At 42.0% G+C, this 25,610-nt stretch overlaps 1 protein-coding gene across 1 annotated transcript in view; it reads left to right on the top strand.

The window, feature by feature from the left end:
- Positions 1-23,736, top strand: part of LOC113406192 (cilia- and flagella-associated protein 47-like) — a 691,445-nt gene extending 667,709 nt beyond the window's left edge. The window contains exons 61-62 of the mRNA XM_029910955.1: positions 14,954-15,134; positions 23,708-23,736. Coding sequence (XP_029766815.1) covers positions 14,954-15,134; positions 23,708-23,736 — 210 coding nt within the window. The remainder of the gene's footprint in view (positions 1-14,953; positions 15,135-23,707) is intronic.
- Positions 23,737-25,610: the final 1,874 nt, after the last annotated feature.

Below are 25,610 nucleotides of genomic sequence, written 5' to 3'. Positions count from 1 at the left end.
GCAGCTGGCACATGCCAGCTGCCTCGGGCTTGCAGGGCTCAGGCTGCAGGACTGTTTAACTGCAGTGTAGACTTCCAGGCTTAGGCTGCAAGCAAGGTCCTAGAGCCCAGGCTCCAGCCCCAGCCCAGAAGTCTAAACTGCAGTTAAACAGCCTGCATTCCCATGAGCCCGAGGCAGCTGGAAAAAGGCCAGCCACCATAATTGCAGTGTTAGATGTACATACCTGTGTTACCTAGATGTACTCTGGACAGGGTTAAGCAGCAAGGGGTATGTTGATACCGCAGTCAGGAGGTGCGACGGCAGCATGTGTAGACATACCCTAGCTAGCTTTGAGCAAGCTAGCTTGCTAAAAGTAGCCATTTTGCAACGGTAACACAGGCTAGCCACCCCAGTGTCTCCAGTTCAGTTTCTCTCAGGACTGCGGGTATGGACTCCAGCAGCTAGCCTGTCCCACCATGGCTACACTACTAGCTGCAGTGCACTTCCCAAGTGCAATTTAGACAGACCCATAGTGCCCGCACGCATACACAAATCAGGCCCTTTGGGGAAATAGCTATGAGTGTAGTGAAATACAATTTGTGTTATACCTAGTTACATAACCTCTCTTGCATAGATTTTCTTTTCTAGTCTGATATATTGACTTTAGGTGTGGTTTTGGACTATTTTTAGAAACAGTGAGGAAATGCCTTCTACTTTCATTCTTTTTCAGTATCACCTCTATTCTGATGCTACTGTAGTGGAGGATTACTGCATCTTCACTGTAAAATTCCCCTGTTTTTGTGGGTGTATAGTCAGACTCTTAACACTAACTTTTTTTATTAAATTCTATAAATAGTTTACTAGCAAGACTGCTATTTTTTGTGCGCTTCAATGAGCTGTGATAATTAGGCTGTAAAGCAGCAGAGATGACAGTATAAGCTCATGCTTTATTTTATGGTGGCCATTACAACTGTATTGCAAAATGAAATGGAAGGTTGGAGGGAAGAGAGAGAAATCCTACAGTCATCTTTTTCTCATTTGCTGAAGACATTAAAGCCACGCTTTGTACACGCAAATTTGTTGTTTTAGCTGCCCTGCTGAGAAACTCAATCCAGAGCAAGTTATTAGTGTAAGAGATTCAGGCTTGTCTTTACTAGAGTTTAGCACGTACATTGTATTAACAACAATATATTGAAATAATGAAACGTCATTGACTTTTTGTGCAAATCTGGTCCTTAGTTTTAAAGGATGCAAAAAATGTAAAGAAAACTACTGGCTGTTTGTTTCATTTACTTGTAGCAAGAAACTAACTGCTTTGCTGAAGCACTGAAAAAGTCTAACTTTCATTTCCACATTGTTAATCTGAAGTGCTATTTGGAGTAAAATATATTAAAACAATTCATATTAGAGGATTGCTTTAAGAGTGACTAGGAAATTTTTAAAATCAGTAAAACTGATATGGAAAATATGGGCTTTTATAGAGTTCTGTAGATCAAAGAATGAAAAAAAGAAGAAGACAGAGATAACAAAATGCCCAGTGAAGAAACCAATCATGGTTGCTTCAGTAGCCCTGAATGAGAACTTCTTAAGCAAATTCAGCTAGAAATGAGAAATACACTGACATAATCCATAAAGAATATTTTAAATAATTGCTCCACTGTGAATCTTCCATACATCTAGGTGCTTTTATAAACAAGATGGTTCTTATAAGAACCCTTGGTGGACCTGCCCTAATGGAAATTTACCAAAGAGAATTGGGGTTTTTTACATGAGCATCAGCAGAAATGTCAGAGAATTTGACAGTTCCTCTATTTGTTAGGTTTAAACAGTTCAGAGCCAGATTCTGGCCACACTGGGGCTGCTCTGTGTCAGCTGCAGAGCCATCTTCGCATTGTACCAACCGGATGCTCTCAGTGTAGGGAAATCATAGCTCGTGTGGGCACATGGCTGGAGCGTCCTTGTACACTGGCAGTCCTTGGCTGCTAGAATGGTTTTGTGAGGTATGTCTACATTACACTGTAAACCCAGGTCTGTAGGACCCAAGCCCGTGGTTGAGGGACCAAACTGCATTGGACACCTGGGTTTGCAATTGCTGGACAGGGCATGGACCCAACTCACAGCACAACTCGGGCTCTGACCCATCCCCTCTAGCATGGTCCTTAAACCCAGGTGCTGAGTGCTTGCTGCCACAAGTCGGGTTGATTTGTGTGTGCACAGAAGCGGGGCTTGGACTTAAACCTGAGTCAGATCCTGGCCTTAGTGTGCAGTGCAGACATACCCATGGAGGGCAGTTGCTGCCTAGCACAAGTTAAGGCAGCCATGAGGTGTGTAAAGCTGGCATACCGCTACTTTTGCTCTCTTCTCTCTCAGCAACGCCCTGCTCTGTGCCAAGCTTAGCTAGAGATCCAAAGGCTTTTTTTGGAATTCATGGATGAGTACATCAGAGAGATTCTAAAATAGAGGCCAAACTAAATAAACCTTGGATGATAAAATGTATGTCAGAGTAAACCAGATTGCATTTACTGTTATCAAGCTCTCAAGAATTCAGGCTTCTGTACTGTTATTCCTGCATAATCACTAGCTTAGCCTGTGAAAGATAGCACATCAAAGCCATTAGTCATGCCATGCTGGAAATGGATGATGCAACGTGGAAGTCACGGTGACCAGGTGGGGCTCTAATAAGCTTGTGTGCACAGACGTGCATTTTGAAAGAGAAAAATGACACTGTTTCATGTTAGCTAGCTGCTCAAAAACATATGTATATGCATTGTTCTCAGTACCTAAGTGCTTTTCCTTCCACACTGGTGAGTTATAATTTAGCAGAATTCATATTAATTTAGAGTAGTATAAAAACAAAATCAATGCCTATTTTGATCAGTGGCTTATCCCAAGACCTTTCTTCCTCCCTTTGTGCATAGCTGGGATGTTTGTATGCGCAGGTACCCATTCCCACACTTAGATACTTTTCTTCGTGTACTGACATATTTTCCACCACAGTTTAGTAGCTTGTGACAGTTTTTAACTGCAATTCATACACACACAGCATTGTACATCAGTAAAGGACATACAGTAGAGAGAGATAGATAGATAGATAGATAGATAGATATAACAATTCCGTTTTTAGGGCAAAAGTCAGCTCTCCTTTGCAGTGGTGTAAATCCAGAGTAATTCCTCTGACTTTTAATGGAGTCACTCTGCCAATTCTACCGCACTGAGAGGTTTCTACCTGTATCAGAGTAATCTCCATGTCACAGTAAGGATCAGAATCTGATCCATTTTCATTAATCTAATTTCAGTACTTCCTAGTAACACCAGATTTTAAATATTACAGTGTGTGTATGAGAGTCTCCTCCTCCTCAAAAGTCCTCATCCCCACCTCACATATATACTCTCAAATTAAAAAAGCAGAATATGACAAGTTATGTGCAGTTGTGGGGAGGTGATGGAGTTCAGATGTTAGCTTTTTATAAAAAGAAAATTGGCGTCATTAATAGGATTTGTAAATTTGTCATTCCCATTGTCTGCCTATTTTTAAAACTGGCACTTTTCCTCATGCTTTTCACAGAATCTGAGGGGAGGGAGAAATACTTAAATTGCAGTGTGGCCATCTTTGCAGCACTTTCAGCTGCCTGGCTGATCTTTTCCGTTAAGTAATTAGTATTCTTCCAAATTTCTAAACTGAACTTTTCCTGCCTTGATTTCAGGCTATAACTGCTTGTCCTACTTATCCAGTTCGTTTGAAGTTTACCTTTCAGTAATGTCAATATTGGGTGAAAATGTTGACTTGCCCTTGGTCCTGGTAAGATCAAAATGAAAACAGCAAGTTTTTAATGCACCTGATATTGAGTCGTATTGCAAGGTACTAAGTGTGTTTGAGCTTATTCCTGTTCTCAGATTTGTGGCTTGTGCTGTCACAGATCTTCAGAAATCTAGTGCTGGATTCTGACTTGCTGCATTTGACCCACATCATAGCACAGCATGAATATCCAAAGTAGACATTATACTACAGGATCCCCACGTGTGAGAGTTTACTTAAGCCCAGTTACTTTCTACTCTATGAACAGGTCTAAAAATAATTGTGGGAAAAGTACAGGAAAGCTGCATCATCAAATTGTTCTTGGCAGGAGCAACTTATTATCCTATAAGTGTTCATTGATTAGAAACGTGCCATCTTTCAACTCTTATAAATTTGCAAAGCTCTCAAAAATCTGTTCTCTATTTGATAGCTTAGTAGCGGTATGGATCTACAGTATGGAATAAGTCTACTTATACGACTGTTATTTAATAAATCCAAAGTCTGCTAATAACCTCACAGAACACAAGAAACGTTCTCAGCCATGATAAACTTACAATTTTAGCAGTCAAAGAAAAAATTTGGGGAAAAGGGCAGCAATATATGAGCAAAGTGACATTAGGCTTGTGTGCGGTGATTCTATACTTTGTTTTTCTTGTGTTTTTAAAATAAGATACATCTCTCCTCCACTCCTCCTTTCCTGCTGACCTTTCTCCTCATTGCTACCTGAAGAGTTCCCACTATCAACATCCATCCCACCCCCACAAAAGGCTTAGTGTATCATAACAGAAAAACACTTAGCCAATCAAGAGAGTTAAGCTACTCCAGTAAACAGTTCCAAACTTCAATAGGTGCTGTAGTCAAAACTGACATATGGATATGCACGGTGTCCCGTGAAAACTGCAAGTAGTAAGATGTCATAGTGCTTCAAACCATGTAATCAAAAATAATAAAGATAATATGGAGCAGACAAGACAAACATTGCATTGACCACAGGCTTTTTAAAAAGATATCCTTCTCATTACTAGACAATTATTTTTTTTCAGGAACACATTCCTTTGCATCTATAATACAGTACCCTAGTCTAATCAATGTGCTTTCTTTAGAATTCCATTAGTGACTCTCAGTGTCAGTATTCTATTCTCTATACAGTTGTACCTATTGTAACCGATCATCATAACACTAAGTAAAGAGAAAAGGTGCAAGTTTCTGTGTTTGGAAATATGGACCTGACACAGTAACTTTTACACATGAGTCAATGGGACTACGTGTGCAAGTAAGGGATGTAGGATTATACGGAGCAAACCTTTCAAGGTCAAAGAAGCAGTGTGTCTCTTTTCCCACCATAACATCAATGCCTTTACATATTTTCCTGGTTGAAGAACCTACCAAATTTCAGATATTCCTTCACTAATGAAAAATACATTTAATGCTGTAAGATAAATCGAGACAATAAAAAAAAATGCTTGGTCTGAACCTCACTCCCCAAACATTCCCTGCTCAAGTCTCTCTCACTGAAATGAATCTGACCAAGGATCCGGAGTTTGAATGTGTTTAACCATTCAGATTTGGATCTGAATTTGGCAGTGTGAGCCAATCTGCAGGTGTCATGATGATCAGAATATTCATAATGAGTAAAACTGTAGTAAATGGTGGGTTATTTGATGTACAATATTAAACAAATGATGTTGGTAGTTGTACTGTATAATTTGCAGTCTTAGAAATAATAGCAGTTGCCCCTTTAGCAAACTCTGCATCCAAGAAAGGGGGCCTCCTTTTTAAACACATCATTTCACAGTAAGAAATATTTACTTCAGTCCTTGGTTAATAGCAGGTGTTTTATACCAGGTGAACTACATTGTTGCAGATTATAAATTAGCTACAACTAAAGGGACAGTTCATCATGAGAGTCCATTAAGAAAGGAATTGGTTTTGGTCATCTTATAATTCTTAATCCTAAATCATTATTTTTTTAATTCATGATGGACTACAACAATCTTTAAAGAATAGTCTCAGTACATTACAGTAGATCCATCCCAAATCTCTCTTCATATAATAAATTTCTTTCCATCTTAAATAAGAGGAGGAAACTCAGAAGGAACATGATTCAATGGTATTTTATTGACTTCAAATCTACTATAGCTATGTAACTGCCATTTCGTTAACAATGCACATTACTAGAGAGCACTGGTGAAAAGGCAGCACAATGGATGATATACTTCATTACAAATACAGCAGAAATGAACATAAACATGCGTATGTAGTGATCAAATATCAAAAACACAAGGCAACAGAGTTTATGTTTAAAAACTGCTGGGTAATAAAACTGATTGCTGATAGAACCTGCCCAAAACAATATAGGAATACTACAGATTGTAAAATTACATCACCTATGGATTTTATGAGCAGGAATGATTTCTTAGCAACTCTGTACCTCAGTGTAAATTTTAGTTGCTCCAGCTTATCAGATCTTTTCTCCGGCCTTGAAGTGTTTAATGAATCATGCACACAATGAGTATGATCCTGAGGTTACATTTTCTTCAAACTAAATTGTTAATCCGACATAATGAAGAAAGAAACCATTTCACCTTCTGCTGGAGTTAATAAGGCAATTAGCTAACCACAGCGGAAAATTTATGTTTAAATATGACAGTTATCTTTGGACCTGGTGCTGGCTTTGTCAGCACCTGCTCTTGACTGCATTTATCTTCTCAGAAAATGAAGGCAGATCCATCAATGTATAGTATTAAATAGGGTTTAGGATAAGGATTAACTAATCAGTTTGTTATACATAACAACCCTCAATATAAAATTAGTTTTTGATTCAGATTTTAGTGGAATGGTAATGAGGGTTTTTTAAAAAAAATATTATACATGCATGCTGAAAGATCTAATGATCTTACGCTTTATTTTGGTGTTTGTATATCTCAGAAATATCATGACTTTTGCAGAGTAATTCTGTTTAGCATAGGTAATTAATTTAACACCTCATGTAAAGTCAAGAGTGCTAATTTTAAAGCCAACCATTTTCAAAAAAAAAAAAATCCCTATAAATGGAAAGGTGTTCTGATATTAAAGACTCAGCAAGAGAGGCTGCTTCCTCTCTCACTGAGACAAGGTGGGTGAGGTAATATCTTTGTTTGGAACAACTTCTGTTGGTGAGAGTGACAAGTTTTTGAGCATAGATAAAACACATTCACAGTTAAGCTTCTTGTTTAATTTTGGAGATTAGTTTAATAAAAAGGAGCATTAACATTAAATATTTTATATTGTAGTAGCATCTAGAAGTCACAACTGGGTTGAGCGGTACAACCACATTATACATGACAGCTCCTGCCCCAAAAAACATACAATCTAATGCCCTGGAACTTGTGCACACTAGTTATCTGTGATATGAACACAAGCAAATAATTGGAAGTCACATTTAATATATACTTTAGCAGTGGCAGGATGGCAGTTAATGTCATGGGGAAGTATTATTGCATTGACTCTAGAGCTAAAAATTATTGATATTTGAAATCTGTTATGAACAGCAAACCATAAGACTGATGACAAACTAGAAACAGATAAATATTTTTTTGTGTGCCCCACTTCTCACATCCCTCTAATTGTCTTCATGTGTATTGTTGCAAACATGGGATGCTTGTAGTGGAAATGAGAGATGGAGAAGACCTACTATTCCTTTTAGTTTATTTTGTAGTGCTTTATCCAGGCCATATTCATTAAATAATTATAGAAATTAACATTGCATACTCTGGGAATGTTTGATCCCATATGTATTGGATGATCCATGTTTGGTCTGAGGGTTTTATTTATTTTATATTTTGGGTCAAATTGAGGCTGGGGAATCCCATTCAGATCTAAGGAAAAAGCATGCCCAATCCTGGAGCATAGACACTATACAGCTGTCAAAAGTCCTCCAACAATGCCCATAGTAGGAAGACTGAATAGGCTACACAGCTAATGAAGCAGGCTGTCCTACAAGCAGCATAGTCTAGTGGAATCAGCATAAAATTGGGAGTAACACTTGAGTTCTAAGGGTATGTCTACACTACGAGAGTAGTTCGATTTTAGTTAAATCGAATATGTGCAATCGATATTAGAAAGTCGAACGTGTGTGTCTACACTAAGGACAGTAATTCGACTTTGTCAGTCCACACTACCAGGGAAAGCGTCGACATTGGAAGCAGTGCACTGTGGGCAGCTATCCCACAGTTCCCGCAGTCCCCGCTGCCCATTGGAATTCTGGGTCGAGCCCCCAATGCCTTCTGGGTAAAAAAATGTGGCGAGGGTGCTTTTGGGTAACTGTCGGATAACTGTCGTCATCCGTCAGTCACTACCGCCCTGCTTCCCTCCCTGAAAGCGCCAGCGGGAAATCAGTTCGCGCACTTTTTGATCAGTGACAGCGCGGACGCTACAGCACTGCGATCATGGATCCCGCTGCGACCATCGCTGCAGTTGTGGCCGTTCTCAACACTTCGCAGCTTATCATACACCTTTCCCTGAGGCAGATGCAGAGAAATCAGGCGAGGAGGCTACGGCACCGCCATGAGGGCCTGAAGTCGGAGAGTAGCACAGAGCTGTCAGAAACCACGAGCCCCAGCGCCCAGGACATCACGGTGGCAATGGGGCATGTGGATTTTGTTGAACGGCGATTCTGGGCCCGGGAAACAAGCACGGACTGGTGGGACCGCATAGTGCTTCAGGTCTGGAACGAATCCCAGTGGCTGCGAAACTTTCGCATGCGGAAGGGGACTTTCCTGGAACTTTGTGACTTGCTGTCCCCTGCCCTGAAGCGCAAGGACACCCGCATGCGAGCAGCCCTGACTGTCCAGAAGCGAGTGGCCATAGCCCTCTGGAAGCTTGCAACGCCGGACAGCTACCGGTCAGTCGCGAACCACTTTGGCGTGGGCAAATCTACCGTGGGGGTTGTTGTCATGCAAGTAGCCAAGGCAATCGTCAAGGTACTGCTGTCAAAGGTAGTGACCCTGGGAAACACGCAGGCCATCATAGATGGCTTCGCTGCGATGGGATTCCCAAACTGCGGTGGGGCTATAGATGGGACTCACATCCCTATCCTGGGACCGGGCCACCAGGCCAGCCAGTACATCAATAGAAAGGGCTACTTTTCAATGGTGCTGCAAGCACTGGTGGACCATCGGGGACGGTTTACAAACATCTACGTCGGATGGCCGGGCAAGGTTCATGACGCTCGCGTGTTCAGGAACTCTGGTCTGTTTAGACGGCTGCAGGAAGGTATTTACTTCCCGGACCACAAGATAACTGTTGGGGATGTGGAGATGCCTACAGTGATCCTCGGGGACCCAGCCTACCCGCTAATGCCCTGGCTCATGAAGCCCTATACTGGCGCCCTGGACACAGAAAAAGAACTGTTCAACTACCGGCTGAGCAAGTGCAGAATGGTGGTGGAGTGTGCTTTTGGCCATCTCAAGGGGAGATGGAGAAGCTTACTCACTCGCTGTGATCTCAGCGAAACCAATATCCCCATCGTTATTGCAGCTTGCTGTGTGCTCCACAATCTGTGTGAGAGCAAGGGGGAGACCTTTATGGCGGGGTGGGAGGTTGAGGCAAATAGCCTGGCTGCTGATTACGCCCAGCCAGACAGCCGGGCGATTAGAAGAGCCCAGCGGGACGCGCTGTGCATCCGGGAGGCTTTGAAAGCCAGTTTCAAGGCTGAGCAGGGTACCCAGTGACTTTTAAGTTTGTGGACACAGAAGCAGAACTTGCCCCCGTTTCTTTACCCAGTTGCCGTCGACTATCCTCTCCAATTACATACCCCCTTCACCCCCTTCCCAAAAAATAAAATCTGTTCTGTTTTGTTAATGGACACCGTTGTCTTTCTTACTGTTTTCGCGGGAATGTTTTAAACCTGGGACGCAGACTGTGGCGGGGGGCGGGTTTAGGGTTGTGATGCAAATGATGCTTCTAAACTCCAGGAATGACAGGCTCCGCGGTGGTGGACTGGTTGTTTCAACGGAGCCTGCCAGCCCTCCTGGCCGGGACTGCGTGTATGTGTCGGCTATGTGACTGTCTTGCAGGGGGAGGAGGGTTACAGATCCCCTGCTGCGCGGCTCTGTGATCCAGGGTAAGGACCGCTGCATAAGATCTGTAACTGCCCTCCCCCGCCACCAAGTCACAGAGCAACACCACCCCCCCCACCACACAAAACATGAAAACCACCTCCCAGACTGACCAGGATAACTAGTCACTGCACTGTATATGTGCCCTGCTGCTGCACCTGCCCCCTGCTAAAGGTGACTGTCCTGTCCAATGACCAAGCCCCTTCCCCCCCCTTCAGACAGACTCCCCTCCAAAAGAAGAGGATGGAAACAGAAATGAACAGAAACGTATTCTTTATTAACAACCGCACATGGAACGGGGGCGTGAAACTTGGACGGGGTCTTGTGTGAGGCGGGTAGGAAAGGACTTTTCAAATTTTGGGGAATGAGAGCCTTCTAGTGGTAGAGCAGTCCGCAGGGGTGGAGTGAAATTTTTCACGGCCCCTTCCACCCCTCCGTGTTTGGACTTTGGGTGAGGGGGGTATGGGACTTGGTGGCGGGGCAGGGCAGTTACAGAGAGACTGCAGCGGGGCTCTCTCCTCCTGCCTCCGGTCCTGCAGAACATCCACAAGGCGGCGGAGCGTGTCCGTTTGCTCCCTCATTAGTCCAAGCAGCGTTTGAGTAGCCTGCCTGTCCTCCTGTCGCCACCTCTTCTCCCGTTCAATGTTTGCCCGGTGCATTTGGGACAAGTTCTCCCTCCACTGTGTCTGCTGGGCTGCCTGTGCTCGGGAGCATGCCATTAGTTCAGCAAACATGTCTTCCCGTGTCCTCTTCTTCCTCCTCCTAATGTGCGCTAGCCTCTGGGCAGATGTGGCTGTGGGAATTGGAAAAAGGGAGTGAATTCCTGAGACAGAGCAATGTATCTGTGAACAGAGAACATAGTCTTTCTCTGTGAACAAGACCATGCAGAGCACCTATCACACGCGCACTGAGGACAAGGTCGAATTTTCGGCCCTCGCCTACAGTGCCTGCGGTCTTGCTGTGGCGAGCTGAGGAGCAGGGCTGGACACCGGACTTTGTCTAGCTGGCAAACATGGTAAGCCGTAGACTTGTGGCCGCTTAAAACTTTAAGAGTGGCACTGGCCTCCTTTCACATAGAAAGCAATGCGAGTCTCTGCTGGCAGCAATCCTGCAAGCATGAACTCTGGCCCTGTCCCACCCCCTCGCGGCTGTAAACCGCGTGGCTGTAAACCGGCGGTTGCAGTTCTGTAAAGGGACGGGCAAGCAGTCCCAATACTAACTTTCCCCTACCTAATTCACAGCAGGGAGTCATGCTAGACATCACCCTCCTGAAGGTCTCGGAGAGCCAGAAGGAGAAGATGCTCCGGGACAGCCTGCAGAAACCGGGTCCATTTGCTGCAATGCTCTGCAAGGCCATGATCCCGGAGTACCTGCTGGCGTTGTGGCAGGGAAACGTGTCCTACCACGGGGGGCCTAATAAGCTCTCCCTGCCCAGGAACCTGCTCATGAGGCTGGAAAAACACCTGCAGGAGGCGTATGAGGAGTTCTCCCCGGAGGATCTCGCCTCTATCCCCGGTTACATTGACCAGTTCTTGGCTTAGGTGCCCTTGGAGGGACAAGTGACTGCAGGGTTTTGGGCACTATAATCATGAAGCGGACATTGTGAAATTTTTTGAAAATGGTTCGGACTACATATTGAGGCGCCCAAAGACAGAGTAATCATGATACACTTTGCACAGATTCCCCTTTTGTTTGACTTTCCTGTTTACATGTTTTGAAGCACTTTACCCACTGTTAATATTTTAAATCTTCCTGTTTTGTTGTAAATAAATGTTTACATGTTTTAAAGCACTTTAGCTACTGTTAATATTTTAAATATGCCAGTTATGTTGTAAATAAATGTTTAGATATTTAAAACACTTACTGCTTGATCCTTCCCCTGAATCTGTGTCTGGGGTAACGGCGGGGGACGGTTGGTAGGGGATCTCTGTCAGGGTGATGAAGAGCTCCTGGCTGTCGGGGAAATCAGCGGTGCCAGCGCTGTCGACTGCCTCGTCCTCCTCATCTCCTTCTTCATCTTCCCCGTCCGCTAACATGTCGGAAGAACCGGCCGCGGACAATATCCCATCCTCAGAGTCCACGGTCAGGGGTGGGGTAGTGGTGGCGGCCGCACCTAGGATGGAATGCAGTGCCTCGTAGAAATGGGATGTGTGGGGCTGGGATCCAGAGCGTCCGTTTGCCTCTTTGGTCTTCTGGTAGCCTTGTCTCAGCTCCTTGATTTTCACGCGGCACTGCGTTGCATCCCGGCTGTAGCCTCTCTCTGCCATGGCTTTAGAGATCTTCTCATAGGTCTTTGCATTCCGTCTTTTGGAGCGCAGCTCGGAAAGCACGGACTCATCTCCCCACACAGCGATGAGATCCAAGACTTCCCGATCCGTCCATGCTGGGGCCCTCTTTCTATTGGATTGCACGGCCATCTCTGCTGGAGAGCTCTGCATCGTTGCCACTGCTGCCACTGCTGCTGAGCTCGCCACGGTGTCCAAACAGAAACTGCGCTTCAAACTGCCCAGACAGGAAAAGGAATTCAAATTTTCCCGGGGTGTGGCTGGTCAGAGCATCCGAGCTCAGACTGCTGTCCAGAGCGTCAACAGAGTGGTGCACTGTGGGATAGCTCCCGGAGCTATTAGCATCGATATCCATCCACACCTAGCCTAATTCGATATGGCCATTTCGAATTTAGCGCTACTCCTCTCGTTGGGGAGGATTACAGAAATCGATTTAAAGAGAGCTCTATGTCGAACTAAATGGCTTCCTGGTGTGGACGGGTGCAGGGTTAATTCGATATAACGGCGCTAAATTCGACATAAAAGCCTAGTGTAGACCAGGCCTAAGTCTGATTCCGACACTGATCTGAGTTCCTTAGGGAATGCAATCCACCCAGTTCTCAGGTTTCCCATCTGCAACTGTGGGATAATACGATTTATAATTATGTTGACAGAATTCAATTTTTATTTTAATACTTTCAGTGGGTGATAGATATTTTTAAGATTTCCCCTCCTATTTTTAGTGTTCACAGTTGCATGAAATTACAAGTTTTACGCATTTTTTTTGTTTGATTTAAATGTGTACAGTTGAGGGAAATTATGGGAGGTGTCAGACAATTATTTAATGACCGCAGACAGATTTAAAAAAAAAGTTAAAACTTTAAAACACAAATTGCCAGCATCACATCTAAATATACAAAATAAATATTCTTAAATCAAAAGATCAAATATATTACCTCCCCCACGTTATCCTTAAATCAAAGATTAGTAAGTTCTCAAGCAGCATTTTTGTTACTTTGCCATTCTGTAAATTTCGTTTGTTATCAATGGAAATTTCTGTTTTCATTGGTTCGTGTTTGTTGGGTGAAATCAACATTTACAGATAAATATCTAATCCTTCCAAGCCTATTTATAACATCTAAATGGTGTGGTGAAGATCATTTAATGCTTGTTCAGCACAGTAAATGCATAAAAGTACTATATACATGTTAATTACCTTTAGTAATAAAACCCTTGTACCTGGAAGTGGGAGAGAGGAGAGGATTCTATATCATCTTGTTTTCTCTTTTTTGGGGTGTAGGGGAGAGGGAGACATGTTACAATCCGTGGTTACTGCCCCCCTCTTCCCCTTCCCCCAAAGCAGCTATGTAGGCGTTACTGCAGCCATAGATCACAAAGCAGAGAGAAAGAGGGACTATCATCTACACCAGGCTCTGCACCAGGCCATTCTTTTAGCCTGGTCACGCTATTCCAACCCCATTGGAAGACCTCACAATTAAGACATTTTGTAGTAATCCAGGCCTGAGTTTAAGGGCAAAAGGCAACAGAAACCTACAGATCAATGAATTGACAATTAGTTGCAGACGAAATAATTGAAAGATGCTTACTGCGCGCGCGCACACACACACACACACACACACACACACACACACACACACACACAATGACAGGAAGGATAGTACTAAAATGACTCAGAGGGAGGAAATGCCTCTAAAAATTAAGGCAGTTTAGGCAAAGATATTGAAGAAATGACTGCAAGATCCCACCTAGCCAGACACATACATACAGGAAATGACTGCAATCATCATTCTGCGTTGACAATCACAGATAGGTAGAGGAGATAAGAGAGCACTGAAGCTTTGACATGCACATAAGAATTAACTAACTACATGATCAATGCCTATAAGAGGCAATTAACTACATGATCAATGCTGTTTGAGCATACATATACGGGATGACAGCAAGAACCATTCTGCTTTAATAAACACAAGCAATACAGGAGATGACTGCCGATTGGACACAGAAATATATACACCTCTACCTCGATATAACACGAATTCTGATATAACGCGGTAAAGCAGTGCTCTGGGGGGGCAGGGCTGCGCACTCTGGTGGATCAAAGCAAGTTCAATATAACGCGGTTTCACCTATAAAGCAGTAAGATTTTTTGGCTCCCAAGGACAGCATTATATCAAGATAGAGGTGTACTACACAACTAGATGATGCCTGGCTGGGTCACTGCTGCATACATAGAAATATACATAAAAGAGGTAAAGAATGTCATGTTAAATTCATTTAAGATTCCTAAACTAGAGTTTACAATATGAGTCCATAGTTCCACTTTCCATAACATAACTAGAAAAGTAGGACTCACTGTATTACTTATCTTGACCCAACTAGTCACCAAAACTTAGAATACCATTTATTACAAGAGCCACAAATAAATTCTAGCGTATAAATAAACCTAGCAACCCATTCAGTCCTTTCATTCACAGCATGCTGTGAAATAACTCTTTCAAAACAACATACATGACTGTTATTCACTATAAAAAGGAACGTGTAGATCACTTAGAGGGCTGGGCTGTGTCTCTTTTTTTAAGTGCACTACCCTTAGCTCATAAAATAAAATGCTCTTCCTAGTTTTACATGATAATATTTTTCTCTGTGGGTGCAGTTCTGGTTTTGTGACTTTCAGGGACCCTACATGGAGAACAACAAATGGCTTTCTAATTAAAAGCATTGTGTTAAATAGCTATTATATATTTCAAGATTAGGCCATGACTGCTTTATATCCAATTTCTCCTCTTTGTTTTCAGACAGCATCAATGCAATGGACATATGAGATCAATGGGCTGCCTCCACAGACCACACCACCGACTGCGTCAGCAAAAGTAGTTTCTACTAGTGGTTACATGAGGTCAGCCACAGTTCGACAGCGCAACTTTTTACGTGAAAATCTGAAGCTAATTACCACTGGAGTATCCTCCCCTGTCAAAGGTGCACCGCTGGTCTTAAGAACAAAATAAAAATATACTAGTCTTAATTTGCCATCTGTGGAAAAGTAATCTTTTGTAAAATCAATTATAAAAGACCCAAGGAGGACTTATTTTAAAATTATACATAATGTCTTGATATTTTAAAACCATCCTGCTTTGATGGTGGCAGTGGGGAACTAAATGTATTTCTGTCTGTCTTGAAGAAAGGTCTGTCTGGTGAAAAAAGGCCCCTAACCCTCAAGGTTAGTTCAATATTATTTGTTTGGTAGCACACTTTTAGTAAAAAATTAGAGAGTTTCTAGTGAAAACTTTGTCACTTTTCTGGAGCTTTAAGATGTTCCTTTCTCAATCAGATGTAGGATTTGAAGTTTCTTACCTTTACTCATAAAATTAATGTGTCTTGGATTAGGTTTTAAGGGTTTTTCTATTATAAGAATTTATCTTAAGTTTACCTGAAGTTTGGGTTTTTATGAATGTTAAAATAGATGCATATTATATTTTTTCAATGGAAAATACAAAAGGATTTTAAATTTGTACCAGGAGGTTTTTAAATATAAATGTATCATACAAATTGCTTTATAGCATAGCAGTGAGTTCCTTTAATTTGGGCAAAATAGATTTGGAAAAAAATGTAAGGTTTTGGGGCTTTGGGCTAATGCTGGGCTTACTAAAGCACTTCACAGTTTTAGTAAGTTTTAATATGGGACACTACAGTTTTGCACATAGTGCTTGGTCAATCACTCAGCACTATATCCACACAAAAGTAAACAAGTCAGCCTCTGATTTCTTTCAAAATAAAGCACTTACACAGAGTTTGCAGCAGTCTGATAAAGTTAAAGTGGTTCACACAGTGGTTCATATGATCATAGCCTGAATGGTTTTCCGATTCTAATGCTTTGGAAAATGTGGAGTATTTCACTGAATTTAAATCTCCCTGCATTATACAAGCCGAGATTAGATTACTACACACAAAAACAAGGAGGAGGAAAAAAGTGGAAGAGCAGTAAACAGGAAATAAAACTTACCTCACAGTGTTAAGCAAACTTTCTACACATCCATTCAAAACATACTGTACTAATTCCAAAATCAAAACTACACAAAAAAATCAGTGAGGATGGCTGTTCAGATTTTATTTCCTTTATTAAACTAGAACTGTCAGTCACGCTGTACTTCCATGTATAGTCAAGAATGATTAGTTAAAGAGAGAGTTTGGTGTTGCAGTGTGTAGATTGTCTTTGCACCTGGATGTAACGTGGAAGATGATGTCCATGTAATCTTTGTTTGAAAGGAACAATTTGGCAAGTGACCTCGATTCTTCAAGGGCTTTCTTTATTCATATGCACTATCAAGACTTTTTATTCTTAATAGACGGCTAATTGTAACTATTCCCTTGTTTTCAATGGTGTGATTTAGATACAGAATACAAAACTATGTGGCAATTGTACATGTTTTACTGGCACATGTATGGAATGACCATCATTAGTCAGGACTGGTGATACCATGAAAGACTTATGTAGGTCAGTGCAAAAAAAGCACCAATAAAATTCTTTTACCACAATGTGCTAAGTGTGTTTTGTTTATGCCACGTATTTCACAGAAATGCTCCTATGAAAAAGTTTTAAACTGTTATATAATAGTTATTACTACTTTTTAATCCCTCAGTCTTAAATACAATGGGCCTGATTCTGACAGGATACCAGTATAAAATCAAGAGTAACTCCACTGAAGACCATGAGTTACATAAGCATAGACTAGAATCTGGCCCTGTGAATTCAAATGTAGAGGTAGAAAAAGAGAAATTAGTTCTGCTAAAATGTATCTAAAATATTTTTTTTATTTATAAAAGATGTTGCAGTTGTGAGGTACAATATCTCATGAGCTGCCAGGCCTAGAAATGCTGCTATGGGCTTGTCTCCACTTACCAGTGGATTGACGCTGCAGCGGTCAATCCACTGCAGGGGAGGGGTTGATTTAGCGGGTCTAGTGAAGACCCGCTAAATCAACCACCGATCACTCTTCTGTCGTCTCCGGTACTCCACCGGAACGAGAAGCATAAGGTAAGTCAACGGGAGAGTTTCTCCTATTGACACAGTGCATGTAGACACCGCAATAAGTCGACCTAAGGTACGATGATACCAGCTACATTATTCACGTAGCTGGAGTTGTGTCACTTAGGTTGACTTAACCCCGTAGAGTAGACCAGCCCTATATCTCATTTGGAAAGCTGTGTCTTTGTAGTAAAATAAAACAAGTGTATGTTGGGCAGGGAGAGATTGGAATTTAAATTTGCCATTGATTCAGGACTGATTATTGGTCTTTTTCAAGGTCTGTTTTTACCCGAACAAAACATTTTTTTAAAAATGACAGCTGTTTGCAAGATAGTCAAAGTGTGTGAAAATGTAATCCTGGCAGAGATGGATTAGTGGGCAAAGTGCAGATGAGGTAATCAAAGGTGAAAATAAATGCAGTTCACTCCAGGATTACAGAAATAAAGGAATTGATTCTATGATTATTTTGTAAACATGTGGTGTTTATCTAACAGGTCTAATCTGTACATATGGCATAAACACCATCATACACACACAGAGACCATAAAGATGACCTCACAGCTATGTTCTATACAGTGTTTCAGTTTAATACATTTTGTACTAACATTAAAATTTCTTTCCTGGGAATCCTGAACTAGTTTATAGATTTTCCACATATTCAAATTCACTCATGGGTTACACACAATGATAGATAGATTAGATAGACTGTTGCTATATTAATAATGAGTTTCCTTACACTTCCTGGCTTCCTGTTTTCTACATCCAGAGGTGATGTGATAAAAATTAGCTGTTGGTAACAAAAAGGGACTACTTTCCTCTGTATATAATCAAGGAATGTGATGCCAATAGTGTTTACAAGTGTCTTAGTATTGTACATTGTAATCCTCGGAAAGGGTGCCAGAAGGTTTTCTGGGTAGATCAGTATTACTTGTTAGAACCTCTCTATAAAGAATTTCACTAGGCCAACTTGGCTTCATCATGGTAAAGGTTGTTAAAAGGAAGCTGGCGCCTGAAATGACAAAAAATGCTGCTTCAGGTTGGAGAGCCTGACCCAAAGCCATTAGACCTACCACTGTAAGAATGCAAGCAAAAATTTGGAGCTAGATGGCCCCAAAGAGCAATTGCTGTAGAGGTTCAGGGCTAAGAAAAGAAGTCCTCAAGAACTATCTCTGTTATAGGGTTGTGTTAGAAACTGATGATTTGTCCTTAAAGGAGACCTACAGTAGAAAAGTCTTTCCAAAGAGTTCTTTCTAAGGAGGAGGAGGAAGACGACGCAATGTCTCACGGCTCATGTATACTATTACAACAATAATACAACAGGGTAAGAGTGACAGCTCCAAAACTCTTTAATACCACCTCCACCCATTACAAGCAAGTAGTGCCAAAGACCTGCAGAAGAGAAAGGACAGGATAAAGTGCTTTACTTTGGCTGTTACTCTTTTCTCATCTTCAGCTCCCCTTTAGAAGGACAAGAGAGTGAAAGAAGGAATAGCTCGCTCACAAACCCATCTTAATATATGTAAAGATTCAGTCTATCCATACGGGGAAATGTGTGTCTGTTGGGAATTGTAAGAAATATTTGATCACTCAAGACCATTAAAAACTCAAAGGGGTATTGGACACATCAGGTTTCCAACTCTTTGCATTCAAAATCTAATAATTAAAAGCAGGCAGTGTAATTCTCATTAACAAAAGCGCATCCCTTGAACTACCCATAACTTAAACGAACAATTCAGATAGCAGAATACTATCAGGGGAAATCAAAAGAAAAGTCTCACTACTAAATATTTATACCTCAAATGCAGATCCTTCAATATTGTAAAGGCAATACCTAATTTGTGTCACAACTCATACATAAGGAGATTTAAATGATGCACAAAATTCTACTACAGGCCAGTCATTTCACACTCTTTCACAAGATAAGGCCTCTGAAAGATTCAATGACTCAATGAAGGTGCTTGGATTAACAGATGCCTGGAGAAATCATCATCCCAAAATCAAAGCCTACACTTGCTTCTTCGTCACAAAGTATGGTCTGAAATAGTTCTTGTTCCTCCAGCAGAAATATTGTAAAGCTTAGACTGTAAGATTCCCCCTTCTTTTCTCTCAAATCATTGTAAGTACATAAATATAACCCCCATCCCCATGGTATCTGTGCGCCTTTCCATACAAGCAAATCCTAGATTTTACACCAAATAATGACAACTTCTGGTTGACAAACAATTTAGTCAGGGTGGATGAGGTAATATTTTATTGGAGCAGCTCCTGTTGGTGAGAGCTGGTCCAATAAAAGATATTGCCTCACCCAGCTTGTCTCTCTAATACCCTGGAACCAACACAGCTACCACAACACTGCATAAAACAATTCATAGGAAGACATGAGGTATGTATTACACAAATTAAGACTAACTGAGAAGTGTCCCTGGTAACTGTACAGGAATCACCTTAGGAAACATAGGAATTGCCATACCAGATTGGATTACTGGTCCACCTAGTCCAGTAGCTTGTCAAGGGCCAGCACCAGGGCCTTGCAAGCAAGATGCAAGAAGCTTCATAGTGGACAATTATGGAAAAAACTTCTTAGACCAAATTTCTTCCTAACCCCCATCATTTAGTGGTTGACTTTCGCCCTGAAGCATTAGGGTTTATAGTCTTTATCAGGGCAAATAAAATATTGACTCAAATGGATTTGCAACACCACCCACAAAGTGTGTCTGTGCATGCAACAGTTAGCCCTTTCAAGACACTAAAAAAAACACTTTCAATGTGTCCAGGTAAAGGAACTGGCATCACAACTTCTTTTTCCTGACTAATACATGTGTGTGATACCCCAGGCTCAACATCTGGCCTCTCAGGACACCCCAAATAGATAGCAGCAGAAAATATCAATTCTCGTGAACAAATGCTTTGAGATTACAGGTCTAAAACCATTTGAACAAATGACCCAACTGTACAAACTAGAGAGGTTGTATTTTCATAACTATCTGCAGCCCTGCAAGATGCAGCAACAGACCAATCACTGCGTAAGAGACAGAGAGGATTAGAATGCCAAAATCACAGTGAAAATGACTCTTCATAGCTGCCGGCTTCCTCCGGGCCCCAGGGGTGCTCAATTCCCCATTCTGCCCCAGGACCTGTCCACACCTACCCCCTTCCCCCAAACCCCCACCCTGCCCTGCCTCTTCCCACCCCCACTCCACCCCCAGCCTTGCCCACCCCTTCTCCCAAGTCCCCCCGCCGCCTCTTCCCACCCAGTTCTGCCTCCTCCCTCAAGCGTGCCCCATCCCCGTTCCTCCCCCCCAGGGCTTCCTACATGTCGCAGAACAGCTGATCGCAGCAGGCGGGAGGCACTGGTAGGGAGGGGAAGGAGTTACTTGGTGGGGCTGCCAGTGAACGGGAGGCGTTGGTGGGGAGAGGGAGCTGGCTGCCAATGGATGCTCAGCACCCACAAATTTTTTTCTATGAGTGCTGAGCACCCATCAGCACAGGCATACCACAGTCTTGGAGAAAATTCCAGTGGCAAATAAATCCCATCTGTCTTCTACGGCCCAGTTATCAACAACTGAATTAATCCAAGCATCCCTGCTTTTTGCTGCAGTGGTATGTCACACACACACACACACTTCTGGCCACACATATCCAATAGCCTGCAAAATGCCTTCAATACACAGTTTGATAAAAATCCAATCTACTGGATTCTAGGAAATACCCGTCACTCTACTCCCTTTAAAGCATTTCAAAATCCCAATTATTCAAAAATTTAACAGCTGCTTGGAAATCAGTGTAGTTAGAATATCAATTTAAAAATAAAAATAAAAACATTTATTTTAATTGGATTTTTTAAATTAAATATATTTTTCTTTTAAAAATGAAACCTATTTCAAATTACATTTGAAGTTACAACATCTATATCAAGGCCTAAACTTACTGTAAATATTAAAATAATTTAAATAAAGAATATTGTGCAGTACAAAGATTTAAAGTAAATCAAGCCACTGAACTGGGGGAAGTCACTAGCTAAGCACTGGGAAACAGTCTGGTGAAGTGCTAAACCAGCTTTTGACAGTAATACCCTCTTCTGCAAAGTTAGAGTGAAATTATTCTTCATTTCAGTTTATTCAATTAGTTCAATTTAATGACTAGCTCATTGAACATTCAGAAACTGATTGGGAGTTGAAAAAGCAGGAGAGCTTGTTTAACTCTACCACTCTATAAATAAAGATGAGGTGTGATGACGAGATCTACTAGTTCTGAAATCTGGAAGGACATGATGACCAAAAACAATCAATTCAGTTCACTTACTACAGATAATATTTCCTTTGTTTAATAAGTCAACTAGTTGTAATGAAAACGTGATAAATATGTATCTAGCATATTTTAGATATTTTATTTAATAAAAATAATTTTTGTAACATTGATTTTGTTTATTTTCACTGAATTCCATTTTCTATCCAAATACAGCTTGACCCATAACATGAGTAAAATAATAATCGAGTACAAGAGAAATACATTATTCACCATTTTATTCCATAAAAAAAATGTAAAAATTAAGAGTGAATAAATGTATGTGAAGCCAAATTTCTTAAGTGTATAGATACAGTATATCCTCCTGGTTTGCAAAAAGAAATTCTGTATTTAGTGTACATTTGCAGCTAAATGCAAACTTTACATGTTTTAATGGTTACCAACCAATCAACCTTTCTTTAGGAAAATAACTAAAAAGTACAAATGCAAAACAAGAATAAAAACAGATATTTAAATTAATTACCCTACAGGAAATGCATCACCATACTTTGGTTCAGAAAACGGAGTCCTTCATTCGAGATCTGCATAGATGAAACATAAGCAATGGGAAACACGGAACAAATGACAGCCTCAATCTGACAGTCCGAGGACTAGTTCAAGGAACGGTAGGCCTTTGTACATGCTCACAGCATACAAGAGATCAAGAAGCAATACACAACCTTGAACCCAAACCAGCACTGCAAAATGAATCTGGCTTTCAAAGAAAATGACAATTCAAGCAAACATCTTATATATCCACGTGTGTACAATGATGCCATACCAAGCTCACAATGGCCTGTTCTATAACTAAAACTTGGATTAACTGAGCTATGTCATTTAGGGGTGTGAAAATTTCACACCCCCAAGAGATGTAGTTAAGCTGACCTAAGCCCTGATATTGACCGTGATACTTTAATAGAAGAATTCTTCCTTTGACCTAGCTGCCACTTCTCAAGGGGATGAATTAAACTACATTGACAGAAAACCCCTTCTGTCGCCATAGCATCAACACTACACCGGCACAGCTGCAGCGCAATGTTTGTGCCACTGAAGCACTTGTAGTATAGATGTAGCCTATGTCTGTGTCTGCCTGCTACTTGTTAACAAGCTGATTTATTACCCCAAATACTGGTTTGAGTAACTAGCAACAATGGACTGTTAATTTATCTGTGTTATTTCCATCATTTGCTTTTCTATGCCTTCCTGTAACTATACTATTCCTTTCATGTCTGGTGTTAAAAAAAAAACACCTCAAAAATAAGAGAGTCCAGCTATTTTGGGTCTGGATGCATTTATAATTATTCTGGTGCTGTGGAAGGAACTGGTGAAGCTGGTGCTGGTTACCACTTATTGAATCTATGTGTTGTCTTGGTTGATAGGAGCACAGAGAAATTATACTGCAAGCACTGTACAGTTACACTACTGTCTTGAGAGGTAAAAAGCAGGGATGAAGTTCTTTGGTGTCTTGCTGAGCTCTAATTGGCACAGGACCAGGCAGGAGGAATGGGACAAGCATGGCCTGAGACATTTTTATGTCCCCTGTCCCCCTCTTTACCCCCACCCCCAATCATGGGGCCAGCTGGGAATCAGGCAGGCAACTACATAACTTAGAGTGGGCTGCAAGTTGTTCTCTCTTACGCCCAGCTGCCCACGGTCCTAAGGGGCCATTCTGGCACCTAGGGCTCAGACCAAGAATAAAAAGCTGGATGCAATGAGTTATGGCACGGAACTTGCAACAAAGGAAGAGAAGATTACTCATCTTGTGCAGTAACTGAGGTTCGAGATAGTTGTCCCTGTGGGTGCTCCACTTTAGGTGTCTTGGGCGCCCTGCGCTTGTAATCGGCGATTTGTGGTAGCAGTGTCCTGGTTGGCTGCGCCACTCCGTGCGGCTATTTAGCATGTGCAGCCAACCGTCCCTCGGTTCCTTCTCTACCCCAGAGAGTCAGCATGAAGCCCCGAAGTAGAGGGGAGGAGGGAGGGTAGTGGAGCATCCACAGGGACAACCATCTCAAAGAACGTACGATGGGTACGTTATTGAGAAACGCTACTGATGAGGATAGCGCTCTGGTGGAAACAACCAGGTACGAACCCCAGCTGGAGCTGGCATGTTGCTCTGATGATAACACAGGTGGATACAGCCAGAAATCCACTTAGAGAGTCTTTGTTTAGAGATGGCCTCACCCTTCGATCGCTCAGTGACTGATAGAAGGAGACATGACAATTTTCTAAATGTTCTTTCTAGGTAGAAGTCCAGAGCTCTATGGACGTTGAGAGTGTGAAGGGATGCCTCCCTGGCATTGGCGTGGGGGTTTGGGGAAAAAAAAAAAAAAAAAAAAAAAAAAACACACAGGTAAGTAAATGTGTTGGTTTAAATAAAATGAGGAGGCTACTTTAGGTAGCCATTTAGGGTGGACTCTTAGGATTACTTAGTCTTTCTGGAATGTGGTATAGGGCGGGTGTGCTATTAGTGCCCCTAGCTCCCCTACTCTTCTTACTGAAGTGATCGCGCTAAGGAAGGAAACCTTCATTGATAGATGTAGCAAAGAGCAAGTTGCAAGGGGTTCGAATGGTTTGCCCATGAGGGTGCATAGCAGGAGGTTAAGGTCCATATAGGAGTAGGGTGTTTTAGGGAGGGTAGATGTTGGTCATGCACTTTAAGAATCATTTAGTTGTTGGATGAGCAAAGATTGTGATTCCATCTACCTTATCATGTAGTGAGGTGATTGCAGTGTTAGGTATAAAGAAGTAAGAAATGTTGGTGTTGTTTAATATGTTCAATTAGTTATTTTAATAATGTATTTCTAAGGTAATGTTAAGTGAATCACTAGCTTTAATAGAATTTAATATGGAGTATATGAACTACGACCTTTGGACTCCATCCTTGTAAGCAAACTTGTTTACAACTTAGACACTGGAGTCCTCTGGCTCAAACCAGACAGAACCAGTTTTTCCTGTCAAAAAGGCTATATAAGAGCCTGCTCAGTGACTGCGTGTGGCTGTCCATTCCAGCGGCAGCGCGTGCATGGTCGGGTCTTCCTAAACTCCAGAGCTAGAGAGAAGAGTACCATCTATCCCGCAGCGAGGTTGAAGAAGGAGAGGCCTGTCATCACTATCCCCGTCACAGCGAACTGAATCCATTTTACCTGTGGAGGGTCCTGCTTTCCTGGTGTTCATCTTCCCAGAGGGTCTCCCCGCCTGCAACGAAGTCCAACAGTCATCAGGATTCCCCAGTAGTCCTCTTTGAAGGCTCTAAATCAGCCGGAGAGTAGAAAGTCCTGGGCTTCACACCTGCACGCTGTGTCCACTGCGCCTAAATCATAGGAAAGGTTTCTGTATTGGGGTTTCTTTTATTGTTTTTCTGAATGCCAAGGGAGGTTTTGTGGGTCTGAGCTTCAAGCTCCTAAAGCCAGTCACTGAAACACTGTATGGTTAAGTTTGTGTTTCTCCCCGCCCCCCCCATTTTTTCCAGTTTTCTGTACCTTTGCCCTGAATACACTTACCTTTGTTTACACCATATTACCTTGTCTCTCTTTATTTTTTATTATTTCACACAGAGAGGGAGGACACCCTTATTGTAAGCTAAATCCACCGGTAACAGACACCGAAAGGGAGCCGAGTCTGCTCGTCTGAGAAAAGGGGCTTTCCTTTTCTATCTTTCCCCCTACCATTTTTCTAGTATTTTCTCTGAAGCGTTACCTTACTCCCCTTGGGGTAACAGCAGCTAAGTGTATCTTTATGGAACTGTTGGAGGGGCCCAATTTTTAAGGCCTAGTATATAGTCCAGGATCCTAGGTAGAGGAGCCGAATGAGGAGACATGTGGTTAACCTCACAGGCGGTGCAGAATCATACCCACTTTTAAATGTATGTTTTCTGTGTGGTCAGCCTGCAGCTATTCACGAGAATGTCTTTAACTTCCTTGGAGTAGTCATTATCCAGCCCCTTTAGCCATGGAGTAACCAGGCCTTGAGGTGGAGAACCACTAGCTTGGGGTGATTCACTCGGCCTTCATCCTGTGTCAGGATGTGAGGAAGCAGTGGAAGAGATAGAAGTGGTTTTCACCGCCATCTGTCTCAAATATGGGAACCACGTCTGTCTGGGCCATGTGGGTGCGATGAGTATGACCCTGGCCTTGTCCGGTCTGATT

The sequence above is a fragment of the Terrapene carolina genome, unplaced genomic scaffold (assembly GCF_002925995.2).
Source record: "Terrapene carolina triunguis isolate 2854851 unplaced genomic scaffold, T_m_triunguis-2.0 Scaffold23, whole genome shotgun sequence".
NCBI classification, from domain to species: Eukaryota; Metazoa; Chordata; order Testudines; family Emydidae; genus Terrapene; species Terrapene triunguis.
Note: the sequence above shows the minus strand (reverse complement) of the source record. Positions and strands in the feature narration are given on the sequence as shown.